This window comes from Schistocerca nitens, chromosome 4 (genome assembly GCF_023898315.1).
Source record: "Schistocerca nitens isolate TAMUIC-IGC-003100 chromosome 4, iqSchNite1.1, whole genome shotgun sequence".
Taxonomy (NCBI): Eukaryota; Metazoa; Arthropoda; class Insecta; order Orthoptera; family Acrididae; genus Schistocerca; species Schistocerca nitens.
In genome coordinates, this window is record NC_064617.1 from 929,270,209 (window position 1) to 929,291,734 (window position 21,526).

Sequence of the window (21,526 nt, forward strand, 5' to 3'; positions counted from 1 at the left end):
ATGTAGTTTGGATCAATATTTTGTTTTTTCTTGTTTAATAATGTTTGAAATAGTTTTTGCTTTATCCTTGACATGTTTTATTGTTTGCTTTTTTAATGGCAGACTAGAGGCATTTACAATAAATGTGGCAACAGTGTTTCAGATCTTGACTTCTGCTTGTTCTCTGAATGATGTAAAGCTCTGTCTTCCAGAAACAAGATATTTTAAGTCCAGGAGTTACCTGCACCTTATCCTTGGTTCTGTTCAATTTGTGTGTGTGTGTGTGTGTGTGTGTGTGTGAGGGGGGGGGGGGGGGGGGCAAGCCTGAAAGTGATGTAGAAATATGTTTAACTTTTTTATAAATTTCTCATCAGCATTCTTACCATAATTTCTCTCTTAACTCTGTGGACAAGTCATTGTCCATGATTCTGCAATACAATACTCTTCTTTGATCTGTACCTGACTGGTCAGTAAATTTTATTGTTAACTTTTGACCATCATGGTCCCCCCCCCCCCCCCCCCCTCGGTATCTGAGTGGTCAGCGTGACAGAATATCAGTCCTCAAGGCCCGGGTTCAATTCCTGGCTGGGTCGGAGATTTTCTCCACTCAGGGACTGGGTGTTGTGTTGTCCTAATCATCATAATTTCATCCCCATCGACGTACAAGTTGCCAAAGTGGCATCAAATTGAAAGACTTGCACCCGGTGAATGGTCTACCTGATGGGAAGCCCTAGATCTCATCCAGAGGAATTTGTCCAGTTTCAGTGGTTTTCATGTGATGTCCTGATATGCACACAAGTCTCCTGAAGTTCCATGTATCCTTTCAGTTTCTTGAATAGAAACAAGATGTTCATCATTTTTATTTATGAGGTTTCTAATAAACTGAGACTCTTAAAAACACAGGCAGTTAGCATGACTTTTAGGGAATTGTTAAGTGATTTTGTGTGTTTAGTTATTACCAATATCCCTGTTACTTCATGTACAAAGCCAACTAAGACAGAAACTGAATCTTATCCCTCATATGTGTAAAAATAATGGACAAGAAAGGAAAATTTCTGGATGACAAGCTGGATGTGTGTGTGAAATGGTACAATATTTTCACATCAAATATAGGCACCCTCACTACGTAATTTGGTGTACAGTGGCACTAGTGCGTAGCCCATCCCATAAACACTTCTTATCCCTGCTTCTGATACACATCGTGATGAAACATTTACCCACTCACCTCCACCCTCGAATATCAGCATGTGACCCAGATGTTTGTCTGGTCTTTAAAAGAAATTTCAACTCAGAAAATTTAACTGTATTCCAGGGCAGATTAAAAGAGATAGACTGGCAATGTAACAATAACAAGTCAATTAATGAAAACTTTCACAAATTCCTAAACATCTTCCTTCTTGTATTCAATGAAACCTTTCCACCTAAGTGTGTCAACACCAAAGTGACAAGTAAACTAACTTGGATAACAGAAGGAATAAAAATTTCTAGTGCTAGGAATTGAAAGCTGCACAAAGAGCTGAAATATAACAAAGATCTAGCTTTTATTGCATATGTGAAGCATTATAAAAATGTTTTCAAAAATGTTGTAAAAGCAGCAAAACAAATGTTTAACAGTGAACTAATCTCAAACCATAAGAATAAATCAAAAGCAGTGTGGTCTGTTGTTAAATCAGAATTGGGCGTTAAAGTTGGCAGCCATGAAATTTGTAAAATAAAGCATGAAAACACCACCATTGTAAATCCTGCTCAAATATCGGAACACTTCAATGAATTCTTTATCAATGTGACAAAATCAAACGTCAATGTTACAAATTACAATAAAAATGTATGTCCATATGGGCTTGATCAAAAAAATATATCTCCCATGAAATTTAGAAATATTACAATGAAAGAAATAGAGGACTTTATATTATCACTAAAAAGAAAAATTCAGTGGGTTGGGATGGGATACCTGCGAAAGTAATTAAATCAGTGTACAAAATAGTAAGTCCTCCACTAGCTGAATAAATCAACAAATCATTTGAAGAAGGTTGTTTTCCAGAATCATTAAAATATGTGGAAATAAAACCACTTTTTAAGAAAGGGTCAAGAGAAGATATGGGGAATTATTGTCTTATCTCCCTCCTTCCAGTCCTGTCAAAAATTTCTGAGAAAGTAGTGCTATCCAAATCCAAAACTCTATTGCATCACAGGGGATTATTTTGTGCAATCAGTTTGGCTTCCAGCAAGGGAAAAATACAACAGATGCCATAAATAATTTCATAGAAAAAATTAGCACAGCTCTAGACAAAAACAGTAAAATAGCCGGAATTTTCTGCAACCTGACATAGGCTTTCGATTCCGTAAATCATTCCTTGCTAATCCACAAACTAGAAAAATATGGGATTAAGGGTGCAGTACTTCAATGGCTTACTTCTTACTTATCTAATAGAAAACAAAGAACAATCATCTCTTCAAATGGTGTAAACTACCATTCAGACTGGAAAATAATAACACAGGATGTCCTGCAAGGTTAGATCCTCGGACCAATTTTCTTTCCATTGTATGTCAACGACTTACCATTAAACATAAATTCACCATGCGTCCTGATTGCTGATGACACGTCTGTCTTGGTAGAAAGAGAAGAAACAAAAACGATTCCTGATAGAGTCACTGGTACATTAGACAGGCTAGAGTCATGGTTCCAGTTAAATTGTCTGAAGCTTAACTTATCAGAAACAAACTTGATTCAATTCAGAACCAAACAGTCAAAAGACCAGGAAATTAGTATAAATCATAAAAGTGAAGAATTAACAGAAGTGCATTCTGCCAAGTTTCTAGGTCTACACCTCGATAAGAATTTAAACTGGGACACACATATTGAGTACTTGTGCAGCAAACTGGATAGCTTTGCGTATGCCATGCATATATTATCAAGTACTAATAACATGTCCACTCACAAAGTAGCATATCTAAGTTACTTTGAATCAGTGATAAGATATGGCATTATTTTCTGGGGGAGCTCCAATAATATATCTCGTGTACTGAAACTCCAGAAGAAAATTATCAGAAACATGTGCACTGCACAGCAAAGAGAATCATGTCATCCATTATTAAAGAAACTAAAAATTTGACTGTCCCCTCCCTATACATATATGAGCTAATGATATTTTTACACAACAAACTGGAATTGTTCATTAAAAATCAATCTGATCATTCATACAGTACAAGGAATAAAGATAATTTTATGCTTCCTGCCCATACATTGAAATTATATGCTCAGACCCCACAATATGTGGGCATGAAAGTCTACAACAAGCTTAAGGGCAAAAACATTCTAAACATGGAACTAGGGATACTAAAAAAGAAGTTACATGAAAATCTTATACACAAATATTATTACTCATTAGAAGAGTTCATTGAAGATGAACTGATAGTTTGAGCAGAATCCAACCACAAATTAGCATTATATTGTGGGGAAAAAAAATTTTCCATTATTAAGAAAGATATTTACCTATGCTGGAAAACAAGAAAATATAGATACTGGTACATAGATTAATACAGTTTTAAAAATTAATATTAGATTCTAGTTTGTAATTTTTGACATGTCCCCTGTACCATAATCACACGATTTGTAAGTGTATGTTATGAGACTAATAAATCAAATTCACAATCTCCACATCTGCTTTTCATACTAAATCACAGCAGCAAGCAGATGCATTGCTACAGGAAACGCCACACTCCATGGCCTCCCTGTCATATACCAGCCCTACATCCAGAAGAAGTGTGTCACCCACTCTGAGGCAAAACCTGAGCAGTCATCTGCACAGTCAAATACAATTCCAAACTGAGAAAACCAATAGTATGTTACATTCCATGTGACTGTGGGGAGAAATACATCAGACAATACAAAAGGTGAAGAAGAGATTGGATGAGCATATGTGCAACACCAGGGTTCCAGCCCAACTAATGAGCCACTGCTGAATACGTACTCATGTACATAAGTACATGCCATGCAGTTAAAAAAAAAAAAAAAAAAAAAAAAGGGCGTCCACCTGTGGGGATAATGTTGCCAAAGAGGCTGTGGAAATCCACAATTCACAAGCCTTCAAGAACTGAGAATATAGGTACACTATCAGTAAAACACAGAATCATGCATTCTAATTGTTACACACACTGTGCAAATGAACTTCTTACTGTTGACCATAAACAGAAATGGAAACTGGGGTGAGTATCTGCTGATGTTCACTGGTAATGGGGCACAACTGTTGCCTGATCATGGGGCTAGAAGTGGGAAAAGGGGAGGGGGGGGGGGGGGGGGGGAATGTTCACAGTGGACAATGTAAGAATGCCTCATAACATTTGATCACCTGATGATGGCTTCTTGGTTTGATGTTGAACAATTTAACACTCACATCTGGCATAACACTGAATATTTTCTTTCAAGACATTTGTTGGAAAGGTCTTCAGTTGCATAATAAATAGGCACTTTTAAAAGAGTTTGAAGTGGATAAGATAATTTAAAGAATCAATGACAAGAAATTTGGTGCCCGGCTGAAGGTAGCACAATAAATTTTTGTCTGATATGTAATGGTTCAGGTGGAACAATTGTGATACATTTTGTTGTACACTTTAGCATGAGGAAAGACAACTATTCAGTTTTAGTTTTAGTTATGTCATGTTCCATTGATCATTTTCCTAATTATTTTATTGATATGATGTGGAACAAGTCAGATTATTATATATATATATATATATATATATATATAAAACAAAGATGATGTGACTTACCAAATGAAAGTGCTGGCAGGTCGACAGACACACAAACGAACACAAACATACACACAAAATTCAAGCTTTCGCAACAAACTGTTGCCTCATCAGGAAAGAGGGAAGGAGAGGGAAAGACGAAAGGATGTGGGTTTTAAGGGAGAAGGTAAGGAGTCATTCCAATCCCGGGAGCGGAAAGACTTACCTTAGGGGGAAAAAAGGATGGGTATACACTCGCACACACACACACACACACATATCCATCCACACATATACAGACACAAGCAGACATCTCACAAGCAGACATATTTAAAGACAAAGAGTTTGGGCAGAGATGTCAGTCGAGGCAGAAGTGCAGAGGCAAAGATGTTGTTGAATGACAGGTGAGGTATGAGCAGCGGCAACTTGAAATTAGCGGAGATTGAGGCCTGGTGGATAACGAGAAGAGAGGATATATTGAAGAGCAAGTTCCCATCTCCGGAGCTCGGATAGGTTGGTGTTAGTTGGAAGTATCCAGATAACCTGGACGGTGTAACACTGTGCCAAGATGTGCTGGCCGTGCACCAAGGCATGTTTAGCCACAGGGTGATCCTCATTACCAACAAACACTGTCTGCCTGTGTCCATTCATGCGAATGGACAGTTTGTTGCTGGTCATTCCCACATAGAATGCATCACAGTGTAGGCAGGTCAGTTGGTAGATCACGTGGGTGCTTTCACACGTGGCTCTGCCTTTGATCGTGTACACCTTCCGGGTTACAGGACTGGAGTAGGTGGTGGTGGGAGGGTGCATGGGACAGGTTTTACACCGGGGGCAGTTACAAGGGTAGGAGCCAGAGGGTAGGGAAGGTGGTTTGGGGATTTCATAGGGATGAACTAAGAGGTTACGAAGGTTAGGTGGACGGCGGAAAGACACTCTTGGTGGAGTGGGGAGGTTTTCATGAAGGATGGATCTCATTTCAGGGCAGGATTTGAGGAAGTCGTATCCCTGCTGGAGAGCCACATTCAGAATCACATTTCCGGGACTGGATCAGATTCTGAATGTGGCTCTCCAGCAGGGATACGACTTCCTCAAATCCTGCCCTGAAATGAGATCCATACTTCATCACATTTCCGGGACTGGATCAGATTCTGAATGTGGCTCTCCAGCAGGGATACGACTTCCTCAAATCCTGCCCTGAAATGAGATCCATCCTTCATGAAATCCTCCCCACTCCACCAAGAGTGTCTTTCCGCCGTCCACCTAACCTTCGTAACCTCTTAGTTCATCCCTATGAAATCCCCAAACTACCTTCCCTACCCTCTGGCTCCTACCCTTGTAACCGCCCCCGGTGTAAAACCTGTCCCATGCACCCTCCCACCACCACCTACTCCAGTCCTGTAACCCGGAAGGTGTACACGATCAAAGGCAGAGCCACGTGTGAAAGCACCCACGTGATCTACCAACTGACCTGCCTACACTGTGATGCATTCTATGTGGGAATGACCAGCAACAAACTGTCCATTCACATGAATGGACACAGGCAGACAGTGTTTGTTGGTAATGAGGATCACCCTGTGGCTAAACATGCCTTGGTGCACGGCCAGCACATCTTGGCGCAGTGTTACACCGTCCGGGTTATCTGGATACTTCCCACTAACACCAACCTATCCGAGCTCCGGAGATGGGAACTTGCTCTTCAATATATCCTCTCTTCTCGTTATCCACCAGGCCTCAATCTCTGCTAATTTCAAGTTGCCGCCACTCATACCTCACCTGTCATTCAACAACATCTTTGCCTCTGCACTTCTGCCTCGACTGACATCTCTGCCCAAACTCTTTGTCTTTAAATATGTCTGCTTGTGAGATGTCTGCTTGTGTCTGTATATGTGTGGATGGATATGTGTGTGTGTGCGAGTGTATACCCGTCCTTTTTTCCCCCTAAGGTAAGTCTTTCCGCTCCCGGGATTGGAATGACTCCTTACCTTCTCCCTTAAAACCCACATCCTTTCGTCTTTCCCTCTCCTTCCCTCTTTCCTGATGAGGCAACAGTTTGTTGCGAAAGCTTGAATTTTGTGTGTATGTTTGTGTTCGTTTGTGTGTCTGTCGACCTGCCAGCACTTTCATTTGGTAAGTCACATCATCTTTGTTTTTAGATATATTTTTCCTACGTGGAATGTTTCCCTCTATTTTTTATATATATATTTATAAAAATAACGGATAGGAAAAGTCATCTTTCCATCTAGTATTGTACCTATGAACATCACTGTTCTTTGCGAATTGAGATGGATTATTTGTAATGAATTTCATTAGCGAATATACGTACCCTGATGGTGCAGTTAATATACCTAACTTCTTGAAAAGGTGCCTACATAACGTCCTTGGGTGAACACCACTAATTATTCTCACTGCTCTCTTTTGTGCAATCAATACTTTATGTCTAAGTGGTGATTTACCTCAGAAAACTATTCCATAAGACATTATTGAGTGGAAATATGCAAAGTATGTTAGGAGGTTGATCTGTTTATTACTGAGACTAGTGATTATATGAAGAGCAAAAGAAGCTGAACTTAGTTGCTTGAGAAGTTCAGTAATATGCTCCTTCCAATTCAAGTTCTCATCAGTGTGAACACCCAAAAATTTGGAGAAATCTACCCTGTTAACTGAGCACTGTTCATATGCTACATCAATTGTCGGTATGAATCTATTTGGTGTACAGAACTGGATATATTGAGTTTTTCCACAATTAAGGGAGAGTCCATTTTCTGACAACCACTTAATAATTCTTTGAAAGACATCCTTAACAAAACTTCAGCTGCTTTTTCTGGAATGGGATTTATTATAACACTCATGTCATTTGCAAAAAGTACTAGTTCTGCTTGCTGAACATTAAGTGGGAAGTCATTCACATGAATAAGGAACAGCAGCAGACCTAAAATTGAACCCTGTGGGACTCTTTTTGTGATAACTCCCCATTCACTAGAATTTACCACCCTCCCAACATTATTTGTGCTATTCAGCACAACTTATTGCTTTCTGTTCATTAAGTATGATTCAAACTAGCTGTGTGTATACTCTTCAATTACATAAAACATGGGTTTCTATAAGAGTGTGACATGATCCACACAGTCAAATGCCTTGGAGAGATGACAAAAAACACCAACTGGCAATAATTTATTATTTATGGCTTGTACTATTTGATGGGTAAATACATAGATAGCATGCTCAATCGAGTAACCCTTCCGGAATCTGAACTGTGACATGCTGAGTAAATTATTTTCACTTAAATGTGAGATTACTCTTGAATACATAACTTTTTCGAACATTTTAGAAAATGAAGTCAGCAATGAGATTGGTCTATACTTATTCAAGTCACTCTTGTCCCCTTTCTTATGAAGAGATTTGACAATTGCGTACTTCAATCTGTCTGGAAAAATTCCCTGTGCCAGCGATGCACTACATATATCACTAAGGACTCTGCTTATTAAATTAGAACAACACTTCAAAATGCTGTTAGAGACTCCATCGACATCACATGAGCTCTTGTTTTTCAGTATATTTACAATTCCATTAATTTAAGTGGGGAATGTTGGTGCTATTTCTAAAGGCCTACAGTCCTGGGGAATGACATTTTTAACATATTTTTTTGCTTCTTCAGCTGAACCCTTTAACCCTATTCTTGCTGCTACATTCAGAAAGTGATTGTTAAAAGTACTTGCAACTTGTGGATTGTCACTTACAACATCATCATTTAGCTTTATTGCTATGGTATGCTGTGCAGTGTCAGGCTGCGCCGTCTCCTGTTTGACAATATTCTGTATAGTTTTAATCTTATTATCCACATTATTAATTTTTGTCAGAACACATAAGCTTCTCGACTTCTTAATGACTTTCCTTAAAATATTACAGTATCTTTTGTAGTAAGCAAGTAACGGTGGATCCTGATTTATTCTGGCCTGTCCATATATTTCCCTCTTACACGAGATCTTAATTCCTTTAGTAACCCATGGCTTACTTCACTTTGTAATGGCTTTTTTGGATAATGTTTCAGGAAAGCAACCCTCAAATATTGAAACAAATTTACGGTGGAATAAATTGAATTTGGCATCAGCATCATATTCTGTGTACACTTCATCCCATTCTACCTCTTCTATGCTTCACGTAAAAGCTCTGTATCCTGTTTGCATTAATAAGCCTCCCTGCCTTGCATGAACCTGCCTGAATCCTGTAAGGTGCTATATGTGTTGTTTCCATTAACTGCGCATCATGATTAGATAGCCCATTAACAATTGGGCACACATTAATTGTTTCTGTCTGAGCAGTATGCTAAACATAGACTACATTTGAATCATTTTTTCTGGTTCAAACTGAACAGCCTCATCAATGAAAACAGTTTATTGGTAAGTGAACATGAAGTCCCATTTTTAGTGTAAAGCAACACTCAGTGTACACATTTGATGGCTAAACACCCACATGAGAGTACCAGAGAAGTAAAATAATACAAAACAACATTCCAGAATGTCCAGTAAATTACTAATAAAATTAAATCAGTCAATAAATTTCCAGGAGAGTGTACACTACTGATGTGCCACTACTATGGCAAATTTGTCAGAATATAGTTGTGAAGTATTGCAGCAGTCACTGGCAAATGTAAAGTGTTAGCAATCCAATTGCAGTAACAGAGTTGTTGATTTATTGTGAGATGGGTCTGTCTTGGTTTGGTAAAACTGCCTGCGCAGCTATAAGACATCACTGGCCACATGGCCCCACCATGTGCTTTGGGGGATGTGGTCATTACTCCACACTGGCATAGGACAGAGTTTTGAGTCAACAAAGCTTTATTTTTAATAGCCGAGTTTCACTGGCCCACCAATGGCCTACAAACACACCTCAACTCTCAACAAGCAGCCACCTGCACTACAGCCAGCCCACTACCCATGTGGTCAGCTACAGCTGGGTGTCAGAAGTGGGATCTTTGATCCCATCACCACCTCATTTGGTGACATCAGGACTGACAATGCCTACAGCCACCATCTGTGGATGAAGAGGATGACTTGACTACTATAGGGTTGTAGTTTCAACAAATTATGGTGGGGTGAGTGCAGTATTTTTGTTTTTGTTCTTGTTTGATTGTTAAGTGTCACGGGAAATCAGTCCATTTTTCCCAAAGATTAAGGTGTACTAATGAAGTTTAGTATGTGACAGGCTGTGAGGATCTGTAAACATAAATGTTAGTTTTCACTTGGTTGGTGTGGTCAGTATGTGTTATCACAAACATGGGGTGAGGCTCTTTGTCTAGGGATATAGTTTAGGAAACATGTGCTGTGATTCATAAAGTGAAGCTAAATCAGTTATTTTTCTGCTGTGTAACAATAATTATGAGTAGCTATTCAGGCAAGAGTAGTTAAGTTGCAATAAGAAGTGTTAGGATAGTCTCACAGTTAAGTGTTCTCATAATATGATTTTGTTTTGCTATTTTGTTGTACTTGTGGAATGTAGTTCTCATGACATCAGAGTCTAGTCAGTAGCACTGGTAGCAGGGTTTTCAATACCACAGGGCTCTATCACAAATGATGTATTAGAAATTTGAGATGTTTAAGTAGATAGGTTACATGTGGACAGTGTGGGGCTGTTTAAGAGACTGGAAGCACTTCATTCTAGGGAGATTGAAATATCTTATTGCATGACTCCAGAGTGTACAGAGAAGGTGTAGAGAAAACTCAACAACTGGTGGAGTGAAAATGGGCCTTGGGAGGTAAGGAATAGGAAGATTTTGGAAGGATGGGAAGAGAGGAAAGAGGAGGAGGAAGCTGCAAGGGAGACGAGCAGGTTTGTATCTAGTTTACCTGTCCTGCAAGATGTCGGACTACTATTGGTGTCATTGAACCTGTCAATCCTATGAAGGGTAGGACAGTACTTGCCAACTGGTAGGGTGGTTTTCTGAATGGGAAGATTAAGATAATTAGAGAGAGTGGTGACATTATACAAATTCCTGAGAGTTTAAGTAATGCACTGAATAATAATGTTGTTAAAGTTGAGGGGAGTGATGTAGATATACTGGCTCCAATAGCATGTGTAACTGTGGTGTCTAGGGTAGCAGCAATGAGTGTGCAGATAGCAACATGGGTGATTTAAGTGCAGTAATATCAAACCCATTGGATGATAATGGGTGTTGTTCTGAGGCAGTGTAGCCAGAGCCAGATGCTCAGGGAGGTGCACGCAACAATGATTTTTCAAACAATGGAAAATCCGTGATGGAATGTAACAACATTATGAAAAGGGAAGTTGCTACTCACCATATATCAGAGATGCTGAGTCGCAGATAGGCACAACAATATAAGTTTTTGGAAAAAAAGGCCTTTCTCAAAAACAGACGACAGACACACTCACGCACAGACACACAAATGCAACTCATACACACACGACTACAGCCTCCGGCAGCTGAAGCCACACTGTGTGGACACACGACTAACAGAATGGACAAGTGTAAAGACATGATGTGATGTGATATGATGTGCATTCCACAGAAACTATTGGACTACTACTGGAGTAGTAGTAAGTAGCCTAGTGGAGTAAGAAGAAGTAAGCTTTGTAGCTTAAATACAGTCTCTCTGACACCTGTGTGTTAAGCCAACAGACATTCTTGCAATGAAAATTTAAGATGCAAATATGACATAATATTCATTGTACTCGGGAATCTCTATTGTAGACCAATCTTAAGTGGGTCCCAAGGGGCCAGGTCTTCCCATGGAAGGGGTAATGTTGTGCCAACTATTTTATGGGCAAATCTGTTGGGATATGATGGCAAAGTATTGCAGCAGCTGCTGGCCGCTATTGAGTGCAAGATGTTGGCATTCTGATCACAGTAACAGAGCTGTTGATTTATTGTGTGACGGACCTGACATGGCTCAGTGAAAATTCCCAGCACAGTGATAAAGCATGGTTCTTGTAGTAAAGGCAAGGGGATTTTTCCACCAATGGTTTCCACCAGCGCTGTTGAAAACGTGACTAGAAGCAGCACACCAGCATAACAGGTGCAGTTTTATCCTGTGTAAATAGTTGTCATTTTGGTGGCAGATTCATTCACAGCCAAGCAGTCCTAACAGGACATTTGGGCTATGCCAACCAAGGGGACAACATGGAGCTGCCAGCAGCAGTCACAAGTTGGATCTCAGTCCCACTAGGTCCACTTCCTGGACTTCGTACCACAGTGCAGCAGGGCCATTCCGTGCCCATTCCATCAACAAGCACGATTCATGCCCAGAGGGCAGTGGGTTGCATTCTGGTTCCACCACGGCAGTGTGGGCAACACAACACGCACCACCAGATCCTGAGGCTCAGTCATCCATTGGTGCAAGAATAGCGACTGTCTTTGGGCACTGCTGATGCAGGGTGCTTGTAGCATGACTCACATAACAAGGTCACAAGCCACATGCTGGGCACTACTGTTAGCAAACTGGGGAGCAAGTATTGCAGCCAGCAACTTGTTGGCCACACAGCCCTGCCACATGCTGTGGGTAGTGTGATTGCAACTGAATGTTAGCGTAGGACAGATGTTTGAGTTAATAAAGTGTTCTTTTTGATTAGCCAAGTTTCACTGGACCACCACAGGCCTTCAATCCCACCTCACCATCGTCACATACCGTAGCCATCCCATAACCCCCAGCATCGGCTGCATTACATTTATACCAGGTGTCTCTCCTGAGAGTCATCTGGCGTATTTTCTCTGGTGTTTCAGCAGATATTTTCTGGAGTCAGTCCACAATATCTTTCATGCAACACCCAGTGTCAATGGAAATCACTGGTTTGTTTCTCACCACAAATAAAATGATTTTTGAAGCAGAATTTTACATGTCCATTCAACAGAGCACTCTAAAATTAGTCTTGTGCGACTCTCATCTTCTCAACTCATATTAAGAGTGATAGTAAAACAGAAAGAATAACCAGTACTCCAGCAACAACTGAGCAGCGCTGCTGCATAGCAGTAGAGACACAGTGTGGCAGAGTGGCGCACAATCACTGCTGGAGTATTGGTTGTGAGGGGAGAGAATTGTTATTTTGTGGTTGAGAAACTAAACTATCCTGACAGTGTATTAGCAAGAGCTAAGTGGCAGAGTAAGTCTGTGAAGGGATATTAGAGTGCATTCAACTGTGAAGGGATATTAGAGTGCATTCTGGTGCAAGTGATTTTCTCTCAATACAGTTAGTGTCGGGATGAGCAGCAAAAGTTAGGCAGCTATGAAATAGGAGGACACTGGACATTGACAATATACTAAGCTTTTATGGATCTGTTTGTGGTTTATTACAGGTGTAACAATTTCCCCACAGTATCATTTTCATAGCACATTTGTTCTCAGAATTCATATGCTGTGTGCACTGTGCTGTTAGCTGTCCTGCAGGTACTGTTGAATTTCAGAGATGCAGGACCAACAAGGTAGGTCTGCAGTGCACTAGATGTGTGTACCTCTGTTAGTTACAGCATCCTGAGGCACACATTTTTAATGTGGTGCATTGTTAATTAGAGTCTGGATCATCATCATTTCCACTTATAGCATATCAACATATTTTATTTTGTTTGACATAGAAAAGGTAACCAATCAAATTCATGTAAAATATGAGAGGGAAGATCGAATACGTTACAAAATGTTCAATATGACAAATCGAACATTTGTCAGGAGAAACAAAAAAAAAAGTGTTTATTTTTGTACACAATTTATTTGCATCCAAGATATTGAGCAAATATTGTGAGTCTATTGAATTATGCTGCTCAACTCACCACTGCAAAAGTAAGTAGACCAATTATAAAATAAATAATTTATTAAGAATGTTGTAGGTGCTATACAAGGAAAATGACTGTTCTAAGTGTAAATAAGAAAGTTTTTGTTTCAGGTTCCATTAATACTGAGGCACTGAGTTACATTTCTGACAATACAAGTACAGAAATACAGCAGTAATGTTTTAATTAGTAGAAATGTAGTCAACAAAAGCTATTTTACAAGAAAATTACAAAATTAAGTTCAAGGAAAAAACCTCTTAGTATTCACTTCTGTTTCTTACAAAACTCCATTATTGTGATCAAGTGTTGCAATGTTTACTACAGAACTCCCTGTGCTGTTGAGGAAGAAGTGGCTTTTCATAACTTTTCCAGATGCACACTATTTTGTTTGTTCACTTCTCCAACGTTTTTCATTGTTTTTGAAACCCAAGTTATCTCCTTCAATTAAAAAGATATTTGATTGATACAAACACAACTTTACATGCACTCTGCTTCCACACAAACTGTGTATCAACTAAATAAAGGAGACTTTGATGTATGGCACTTGGAAAATGACACTTAGAACATTTGACATTTCCTCTCTTCAATTTTTCTGTCTACAATAATAGAAACAGTCTTTAAGAATAGAATGACAAATTCTATACAGAAACAAAACATCTTAAATGAATTACTGCATGGGTTCAGTAAGGAGAGAACCTAAATGACATAAGTGTTCCATAGCAGACACAACTGAGGCCCTGAATGCTTGGAACAAAATACCCAGTGTGTACTTAAATCTTTCCAGGCTTCCGATTGTGCCTGTCAGAGACTTATTCTAGAGAAGGTGCACCACAATGGCATCAGAGGGAAAGCTGCTGATATTATAAAAACATTTGTTGAAAACAGATAGCAATCCTTAAGAATAAAACACAATTTTAGTAATGTTGGAAAAAGTATCTACTCTGAATTTCTGGAGGTACAGTACAGAATATCTCAGAGTCTGATACTATGACCCCTAGTATTTATCTTGTACATAAATGACATACTTTCTGCTGTAAATGAAAAGGGGATCATGTTTGATGACAACACAATTCTATTAGTCTGTAGCGACTTGGCAAATGACCTGGAAAGGAAAGCCAGCGAAGAAACAAAAATGTCAAAAAGTAATTTCAGATAAAATAACCTATTTATATATAAAAGAAAAATTTAAAACAAACAGAACTAACAATACAGAGGATTTTATTCTTAGCAATGGGGATGGAGACATAGAAGAAGTGTACTGTAATAATTTCTTAGGAATAGAAGAGAACAAAGTTCTGACTTGGGAAAACTATACTGATAATATCTGCACAAAGATAAGATCACTGTTTTATGGAGAAAACATCCTATACAGTGGTCATGCAAACCATACTTATATTATGGACGTTTCTTTCCATATGTAATGTACTGTATTCCAATTATAAGGGGAGGAGAAGCAGATGTTCATATTAATTGTATATTAAAACTTCAAAATCAAGCCACCAGATGCCTAGGGACTTCCATGAACATGGCACAAGAACTAATGATAATTACCATATTTGCACCAAAAGCCTTAAAATAACAGACAGAGAGCCTATAAATGCACAAAGCTTATTTTATAACAGTCTGCTACTAAGCATAACTATCATAAAAGACCAGATCATCATCAAAATAAATTGATGGATCGCCTTATCTCCTTATGTTGGTATAAAGTGAAGGAACATTTACAGTAAAAATCATGGAAGAAACAGAAATTGAAACTGAGGAATAGATTAAACAATTCCTTGTCAATATGCTTAGAGCACTAGGCAAATAGAATTATGTCTTTGTTTTTGTAAACTGTAAAGAACTATACAGCTTTTTATCTATACCAAATAGTATGCTGTGTTATAAGTACATAAAAGCTAACAATGCTGCAGAGATGCTTTTATTATATAGTATTTTAGATTCTTAATGTTATATAATAGAACAAATGATGTTATGTGTACAGTTACATAGTTAACTCAGTACATCTGTTCAGCATATCAAAAGAAAACATCTGGTTTCCACCTTCACATTTCATTAAATTGTACAGTTGTACATATATATTAAACAACACTCATACAATGTAAACTGTCTAAGAACAAATAAATAAATAATGCACTCCAAGAGCAACACAAACACATACCAGCCAGCCCACAGCTGAATGTAGCTATAGTGTGAACACTATAATGTGACAGTTGGCCTTGACTGTAAACAAGTAACAACCTAGATCGCCTGAAGGGAGAAGAGTTGTGCAGGGGAACATGCCCCACCTCCATCTCACAGTGCTGGCAGCCTACACCCCTGTTCTGTGCTTCTATAACAGCAGAACTGACGTATGATCAAAGGGATCACCAATCCCTTCTGGTGCTGTGGGAGTCATGCTTGAACAGCATGACAAACCAGGATTAGTCTCTGCACTCATTTCAAAATAAGAAAAGAAAGCTACAAGCAAAGCATAACTCAAAGCAGAGTAGAGTACACAAATCATTCGGTAATGGCTACGGTGCAATCACTTGCTGAAGTTGACAGTGTAATAAACAAGGCAATACAGATCCAACCTTAATTGGTATCTTTACACATCCATAGTTAAAACACTCGCTCCCATCTAAAACAGTCACATTAAAGAGCCTGTATAACATGTGCTAAATGCTTTGCAGAAAAACAAAGTTTGAAAGCTGAACAATCTTCATCAAAACTGTTCTTATGTACCTATCTACCACTCAGTGCTCCTTGAATAAGTTGGGTGCTTTTATTTTTTATACCATTAAAAGTATAAGGGGTAGTCAAATTAAAATGAAATAGACGGAAAAAGTGAGTAAACTGTTTGTTATTTCAAAAGTAATCACCATAACTGTTAACACATTTATTCCACTAAGAGACAACACATTTAGTGCATTCATGATAAATGTTTACAGTTGTCTATCAAACCATGAATGGACCCAAGCTCATATCTCTTCATCCTAAGCAAATTGATGGCTGTGAACATCTTTTGTCCAGGCTCCAAAAATATGGAAATTGAATGGGGAGAGACCAGAACAGTGTGGAGAATCTGTAAGAGCTTCCCAGCAAAACACCAGTAGCGTATTCGATAAAACCTTAGCTACATGGGGGCCCATTCATATGTTGGCAAGGTTGTTTTTGAGGAATGTTACTGAATGTGATGTCCTGTAAATTATTTGCAAGCTCAAATAATTAAATATATTCCAATGCCTGAAATAGCATAACATATTGATCACTTAAATAATGCAGAAATGAATCAATAAAACTATTGACACATATAATAAACAGTTCACTTGGCCAGCAGACTTTCCATAACCTTTTAAAAACCTCTGAAATACAACCAGTGTATAATTTATTCCATCTCTCCCCTCTACATTGTTGGATGAAGGAACTTCTGATTGAAAACACTGAATTGGTATCAATATTTGTTACTGTTGTAATTAATTACACCTGCTACAGCGTGATAATTAAAGGACATTTATTTTCTTAACTTCTTTTTTTTTTTATACACAGTATTTAATAAAGTAATGGGTGAAAATAGTGGTGAGAAAGCAAGAGAAAATTCCGTAAAATCTCACTACCAAAATTTTGGATTGCCTCTCATAAAAGTGATGCTGGCAGACAGAAAGTTGCAAATCATTTACAAGAAACTAGAGAGAAAGAAAGCTCATGTCAGGTGTGAAATAATAGGTACACCAGAATGGAAATGCAAAAGATTGACACTACTTTCAATGCCTGTATCTACTGACACCCTGTCATCACTGTAATCTGAATAAATATTTTGTGTAAACTAATAGTGTCGTGCACATCATTATTCTGAGCTCAATACAAATGCGTTATGACCTGTGCACATATAGAAGTTTTTAAAGGCTCAAAAGTCACATAAAAATGTTGCTTTCATATTCACATCATCAGCATACAATTCAATCCCTAATTGCATTTATCTATCTAACTGCACCTTTTTCTATCTCCCATAATATGAACTGAACTTAACTATAGAATTTCTTTACTCTTTGTCTCATACTAACTCATATATTTCCTGATCAGGAACGATAAAGGAAATTATTATCTTGTGTATCAGCGCAGAACCATTTCCCTCTGAAAGAAACATTTACTCCCTACACTGGTTTTAACTAAGTACTAGCACATAATGCAGAAATAAAATGCAATGCTGAAATTAATACAATAATTATAAATAAAATGAACTACCTACATGAATGGCACTGTAAAGCATTCACTTGTGCTTGTCTCTTTAAGGAGAACATGTGGAATTCCAGTGTGCCACATAACATACAACTTTTTGTGTCCTTATTTAGTAGTTTAAGAGTTTCTTGTACAGATCAACAAATGTTTCATGCACTGACAACAAACATTATATTTGAGTTTAAACAAACAAAAAAAAGTAGCAAATCTAACAAGTTTTCTGCACATCACAGTGCTTAGATGACAGTTGAAAAAGATATTTATACTGGATCACCTTCCATTAAAAACAGTGGTTCAGGCATCAAAAATAGTGAATTCCACATTGAGTGGCTCAGAAGGATGTAGGAGAAGAAGATGAGTGCGATAGTTATCAGGGCGACTGAACCGCTTGCCACAAAATGGACAGCTGAACTGGTTTCTGGAAAATCCACACTCATAACGTATATGCCTGTTAAGTGTGCATCGTGCCTTGTATAATCTTCCACACTTGTTACACTCAAAGCCATTGTCTGATGTCGCTGGCCCAAAACCTGCATGACAGGAAAAAAAACTTTTTCCCCATGACAATGTAAATAGGAGTCATGTCTAATCACTGCTCTTCAGTTTAATAGCTCAAACCTACAGTAAATTGTTACAATACATGCACAATTAAAATGCTAAAGCAACAAATTTAAATGTTTATAAAAAGGTAAAGTCAATACATAATTAATAGCTCTTCAAAATTCTTCTCATATGCCCATATTATTTCAATGACTACATATTTTTTCAAAGCAATGAAAATATAAACACTCAAAACAGTGAATAAAATGATCACCTAGGAATAGACCTGAAAACATATGAGAACAAGTAGAAAAAAGGGTTTTGCTATCTCAAAAAATAATAAAGCACTGAGAAAAATTGAACTGCACTTTCTTTAGTTACACGGAGATGGAATGAAATAAGTGAACTTAAGGGAGGGAAAAATGTGATACAAACAACTGGTGTCCCTAGAACACAATACAAAAATTACTTATTGTGTAATGTGTTAATGTCAAGGGGAACAAAACAGAACTTCAATGACAAGATCATATAAAGACCTACATTATCATTCATCCACTATCAGGACAGTCCAACAAGCATCTGCTAAGCATTCAGCCTTTTTGAACATTTGATAAATTCAAATATTTTGTTTAAAATTAGGATTCCTCATAATGCTAAGAAACAACTGATTAATATACAATTGCTAACATCATACATGCTTAATTGGATGATGGTACTATGTTATACCCTACTGTTCATATCATACTCCACATACACAGTTCAAGGGATGATACAGGCACTCAGGTACCTGCTACCATACAATGAAGTTCCACTGTGCATTGAATTAATAGTGGATAGAAAGCAAAAGCATTTCATCTGTTATAAACGTTCAATATCAGTTACTTAGTTTAAATATCTTCATACAAGATGGTTGCAGGACCTCGGCCTTTCAGTGTAAATGTTAAATCAAAATACCTCCAGCGGTCTAAATTTCCAGACCTCGGCCTTTCAACATAAATGTTAAATCAAAATACCTTCAGCTGTCTAAATTTCCAGTTTTATCTTATTTGTGCAACTAGTTTCAATATTACATTACACCATCTTCAGGCCCCCTGACTGATGTGTAGGAAGAATCTACCTCTTACACAGTTGAAGTAGAGGCCAGCATTTGGTTACTGGTATCCGTAGATTTCTTCTTAATACAGAAATCCCTCTGATTATCACTTTCCAACAATGCTAGCCCCTGTTTTGACTCTGTAAGATGGTGGAATTCTTCCTAAACATTGGTCAGGGGGCCTGAAGATGATGTAATGTGACACTGAAACTGGTTGCACAAATAAAATAAAACTGGAAATTTAAATGGCTGAAGGTGTTTCAATGTGACACTTTATTTTATATAAGTTTCACATCAACACATTTATATATTTATTCATTCATTATTTCAGCATTCACAAAAGAAGTCACCATCAGTGCAGCAAAAATAGTTATTTGTACTGTGCACTAATGACTTTGATTAAAGCTGTTCACAAATCAAAGAGAAAAAAATACATAACACATTATTTGACTTGCATCGTTAATAATGCTCAAAGCCAGACAACAAAGAAAATATCAGAAGTTTAGGGAAATCAGGCTACTGAAATTTCCACTGTCCCTTGAACCTGTCACTATCTTCCTTAATATAGTTATTGTAGCAATACATAAAGATTATGTTATTTTAGCCATACACACAAACATGTGTGGTAAGTTAACTGTCATTCTACAGTGCTTCATTGAAATTGTCAAATGATAAGAACATCAACAAATTAATTAATTAACTAATGAACTGATTGAATTTTTCTTAACTTATACATGAAAACTGTAAAAAACTAGAATGAAAATCAGGTGCCACAGCTTCAAAGCAAAACACTTTTTGAAACTTTACTTTAATATAATGAATTTAGCAAATAACATCTTTCAGTTACTGAACTGTTTCCTTGTTACTAAATAATGACAACAGTTACACATCATAAAAAACAAGAAACTACACAACAAAATTATGCACTTACTGTGATGTGTAAAATCATCAATAGCTCCTTAAATCATCACATAAATGGTAAAAAGAAATGAAAGGTTTCACTTGCTGTTGTTCATTTATTTAAATGTCTGCCCATTTAGCTGAGTGTTAACATGCTTGCTTCCCGTGCAGCGGGCCTGGGTTCGATTCCCAGCCGGGTTGGAGATTTCCTCCCCTTGTGGACTGGGTGTTGTGTTGTTCTCATTATCATTTCATCCTCCTAACGGCATGTGAATCACCCAATGTGGCGTCGACTGAAGTAAGACTTGCACTCGGCGGCCAAACTACCGTGGATGGGGCCTCCCGGTCAACAGTGCAATTCGATCATTTCATTTCATTTCATTCATTATTTAAATTTACTTACTTATCTATTCATTTATTATTATTAATACTTGAGGCAATACCAAACGAATATCCCTTGGATGCTGGCAGCAGTGTTATATCACAACATTTTCAAACAAGCTTCATCCATATTCTAATATTTAATTTGCTAACATCATTCTACTTCTTATTTATTTATGTTTTATTTTACATAGAAAACATCAGTTCATGTTCCCCCTCCTGTGTCTAATAAGGCATTCTCCATCAGGTTCTCTTTACATACAATGTGACACTGAATAGAAATATTTAAGAACTGTTTCAATAATTTTAAACATAGTGATAGTGATGGATGTAATGTCAACAATTGTGACAGTCATGTTATGATAAATTTAGTTAGAAAACCTAATCTCTGTCAACATACTTTAATGACATCAGTCTCTTGTTCATATACATGAACAATGAAACTGTAAAGGAGAAACAAAATGACTATTTTAAATGCCACAATGACAATGAAAGAGGAAAGCAAGAGATATTACACCAATTCAGAACAGAACTAGCTAGACAGGGTTAAACACATCCATTTTAACATTACAACTTACATCCAAACAGCATCAACTGGAGCAAGAAGAAACAATAGTCATGCATAGGTATTCATTAAGCAGATACTGTATGCCTTTCCTCCACAATTATTTTATAATTTATTCACATCTTTAATAGTTGTTAGAGCCTAGAAGCTACATGATATGCAAATTAATGGAAACTGTCTCCAAATTTTGTTAGGTGTACAAAGTGCTTTTAGAATCCTACTGCATCCTTGGAGTGCCTGTAACATGAACCAAGTGAAAAAAAAAACCTTTTCCAATAGGAATTCAATTTTGAGAACATACTATTCCCACACAACAAGAAAAAACATGTAAGGAATTTGT

The 21,526-nt window shown here is 37.7% G+C and overlaps 1 protein-coding gene across 1 annotated transcript in view; it reads right to left on the reverse strand.

The window, feature by feature from the left end:
* The window catches only part of LOC126253556 (longitudinals lacking protein-like), a 28,742-nt gene extending 12,600 nt beyond the window's left edge, over window positions 1-16,142 (reverse strand). Inside the window, exon 1 of the mRNA XM_049954964.1 lies at window positions 15,648-16,142. Coding sequence (XP_049810921.1) covers window positions 15,648-15,780 — 133 coding nt within the window. The 5' untranslated portion in view covers window positions 15,781-16,142. The remainder of the gene's footprint in view (window positions 1-15,647) is intronic.
* Between the last annotated feature and the right edge of the window lie 5,384 nt (window positions 16,143-21,526).